Source organism: Geospiza fortis, unplaced genomic scaffold (assembly GCF_000277835.1).
Source record: "Geospiza fortis unplaced genomic scaffold, GeoFor_1.0 scaffold18, whole genome shotgun sequence".
Taxonomy (NCBI): domain Eukaryota; kingdom Metazoa; phylum Chordata; class Aves; order Passeriformes; family Thraupidae; genus Geospiza; species Geospiza fortis.
The window spans coordinates 1,526,913-1,530,521 of record NW_005054445.1 but is presented as its reverse complement, the minus strand read 5'-3'; the positions used below and the strand labels follow the sequence as shown (position 1 = coordinate 1,530,521).

Genomic DNA, 3,609 nt, shown 5'->3' with positions numbered 1-3,609 from the left:
GCACACGGGGCTGTGTTGGTTGGAAACCCAGGGTGCCCTGAGCCCAGGTTTTGTGCCCCTGAGCCCCGACAGCCGGACCTTTGCAATCCCTTTAACCGAGCCATTTCCTGCTCTGTCCTCGGCCTCCAGGGGCAGCGTCACTGCACCGAGTTTAGAGTTCGATGTCGATGAGATCAACTTCGGTGAGATCTCCTTTGGTGAGTGTTCCCTGGGCTGGGACACAGCGTCAGGGATCTGTGCCTTTCAAAATGGAGTGCTTGGACATAAAAGCATCTGTCACTCATGTTCTGCCCCAGCAGAACATGAGTTCAGGGTGTGAACTCCAGGGCTGCTGGTGCCTCAGGTAGCCTTTTGCCATTGTGAGATCCAATAGAACCACAGAATAGAAAGTCAGTATTTTCTGGTGTCTCTGTCCTGCTTTAAAAGACAGATGTCTGCCAAGGAAGGTGGGAATCTTCCTAGAATGGAAAGAGGACCCCCTCCCTTCAAATTATTACACTTTTGAAATTACAGGGCTTCCAGGCAAAAAATATGGGAAAAGGAATAACAGTTCTTTACTAGAATATATCAGGACAGCACAAACAAGAACACAATAACAGAAGTTTCCAACCCGCCAAGTTGTGTTTTTCCCTTTTGGCGTAGTTGTGATCAAAGGCAGGAGGAGCTGTGGGGATCTCAGAAAAGCCCACCCCTAGGGCCAAAACCCCCCAAAACCCCTATCCCCCTTCCCAGACCAAGGGGAATATTCACTATGAAGCCTAAACCCTTATTAATGAAGTTCATAAACTTTTTAAGAAAACTAATTGCCTTTCCTGAGCTGCTTCTTCCCCACCCTGCATCACCACTGAGGCACTTGTTAAGTTGCCTTTTGAATAAATGAAAGAAGAAAGGCAACAGATGGAAATATGGTTCTGAAACAGGAGATTCACCCTACTTAATCTGATTTCATTCCTGAAGTCTCTTCAGCTGAAGGCAGCTGTTGTATCTTTGCTTCTTTGTAACTGTTGACTGTTGTCTGCATGTGCTGGCCTCAGTCTCATTTGAGGTTTTGACGTCTGGGTTTGTCCTTTTTGTGCCTCTCTTGCCTCCCTGCTACACAGTGTCAGGGATCTGTGCCTTCCAACATAAAAGCACCCCCCTCACTCATGGTCTGCCCCAGCAGCCTCTTCAGGCTGTGAACTGCAGGGCTGCTGCTGCTGCCTCAGGGGGCATTTTGCCATCGTGAGATGCAATAGAACCACAGAACAGAAAGTTGGTATTTTCTGGTGTCTCTGTCCTGCTTTAAAAGACAGATCCCCACCATGTGTGGCTGTATCTCTGGCTTTCCAGGATGGAAAGCAAATCTCAGAGCTAAAGTGGGGATCCCCTGGCAGGCACAATCACAGTGAGCAGCATGGCTGTGATGTCCCTGTTTGTTGGGTGAGGTGGGACATGGTTCCTAATTGCTAATCTCAAAGCAAGGCTGGGCTTTGCCCCCAGTTGAGTGGGCTCTGAGCTGTCACATGCTCAGTCTGTTTGGCCCAAACCAAGAGATGCCTTAAGGGTCCTGCAGAGAGAAACTGCATTAAGGTGCATCACATTCTAGTTCCTGATTCCATCCTCACTTTCTTTTGCTGTAGTTTCTTTTCAATGACAACTCACTGTTTATGTATGTTGAAAACTGAGAGTGTTGGCAGGCTGACCAGGGAATTTGACAGCTTGAATTTTCAGAGTAAATGCTCGGTCTGGGTGCACACTCATCACTGAGAGATAACTGGTGCTGGTTTGGGGCAGGTGAGGGAGCTCTTCCCCATCCCAAAGAGAGAAGCTTGCAGTGTTCAGGAGGGCTAGGAGTGGGCATTTTCAAGGCTGCAGTCTGGAATCAGTATCAAAGGGAACTACGTGATGATTAATTCCTTGTGCAGCTTCTCGGTGAGCTGTAGTTCAGATAATAAAGAGCTAAACTCCAAGCACACTTTCATGCTGCCAGGATATTCCCCCCAGGATCATGCCATGATGGGTGCCTGAATGGATATTTGTGTCCTTCCCCAGGCTTTCCCCACACGCAGCGCTGCCGCCTCACTAACTGCTCCCCGGTGCCCGTGACGTTCCAGCTCCGCATGTCGGACGATGGCACGCAGCCGGCTGTGGACAGCCTGGATCAGATACGCAGAGAAGGTGACCCATCCTGGAGCAAGGGAGTTAATTTCTATCTGGAGCCCATGGAATTCACAATGAATCCCAGCCGAGGCACCATCCTTCCCCAGAGACACCAGGACATCGAGGTACGGCAAGAGCCCAGCCACAGACACTTCAGCACCAGGGCTGGAGCTGCACTGCAGTGTGGGAGGGCTTTAGCTCTGGTGCCAGCTTGGAGCATCCTGGCAGTGAGAGATCTGCACTGCTGGGAGACCTCTGCTAGCTGGGTTACCTGGGATGTTCCTCAAGGAGCACTCTTTGGTTTCCAAATTCATATGCTGAGGTCACAGACCTTATGGTCAAGGCCTGAAGCCATTCTTGTGTTTTTGAGAGCGATTTCTTTGATTGCAAGTGGGCAGAGCAAGGATGAGGGCAGAAGATGGCTGTTAGAGAGATGTCATTGTATAAAGCAGTTAGCTTTTTTTCTTGGTCTCATTTTCCCCGTCCTGGGGAGCAGAATGATTTGTGCTCACTGCAGGAATCTCCAGTGGAGACAAAAAACTGCAGCCATGAACTGCCCAGCAGCTGCTGGGCCACACTTTGCCCTCAGCCTCCTGTTGTAAAGCTGAACTCATTCTGTTCAAGTCAGCAGATTTCTTCTGTGTTTATGTCATCCTAGTCAGATGAAAAATTGGCCTATAATTTGAATACAGTGGTGCATAAAGCTTTAATCTAATGTTTTAATGTACCTGACCTATGCCCTGATAGCAAGGTGTGTTTAACAAATCTGGTATTGCCAGAAGGCTTTTGTTACTCTCAGAGACTGTGCTCTAACATGGACCAGCAGAAGAATTAAAGCAAAATCTGCCCTTTCCTTACCGTGAAACAAGAACTGGAGGATATTACACGTGGGTAATGAGCTTTTGTAAGGAAGAATTTACTGCTCTTCTCTTCCACCAGGTGACCCTGTGTTCCAACACCGTGATGGATTTCTACAGGAGATTGCTGGTGGACCTGGAGGGTTTTGCCAAGGGAGTGTCAGCACTGGTCATCACAGCCAGGTACCAGCCCTTGCCTGGCCTCCCCAGGCACTGCCTTGCCCAGGGTTTGCTGGCTCCAGCTCCCTAGGAGAAGTGCTGCTGAATGCCCTCATGTGGTGCCAGCTGGACATGAGAACAGCAGTGCTTGGGCAGCAGCCTGTGGTGAAAAGCACCCCTGCTCACAGCCCAGCATGGTCCGGGGCCTTTTTCTAAAGGGATGAGGAATGATATTTTTATTGGCCTGGGTTTTGGTGCTTGAGGTGGAACAAATTTCCTGAGGGCCTCCTCTCCTTCCTGCAAGAGGTGGAGTTGGGCTGGTTGTGACCACCGTGCACTGGTTTGGGCCACACCAAGCAGCTGCTGAGAGTCAGGGTCTGGCTCTGTCCATGAGGGCACATGGCAGGGGAAAGTGGCTCCCAGCAAGAGTGGTGAGGGCAAGGTCTGACGAGGG

General features: G+C 50.0%; 1 protein-coding gene across 1 annotated transcript in view; it reads left to right on the top strand.

Moving 5' to 3' along the window:
* The window catches only part of LOC102043817 (HYDIN axonemal central pair apparatus protein), a 68,293-nt gene that overhangs the window by 19,803 nt on the left and 44,881 nt on the right, over positions 1-3,609 (top strand). Inside the window, 3 exon segments of the mRNA XM_031062324.1 lie at positions 130-197; positions 2,032-2,264; positions 3,079-3,179. Coding sequence (XP_030918184.1) covers positions 130-197; positions 2,032-2,264; positions 3,079-3,179 — 402 coding nt within the window.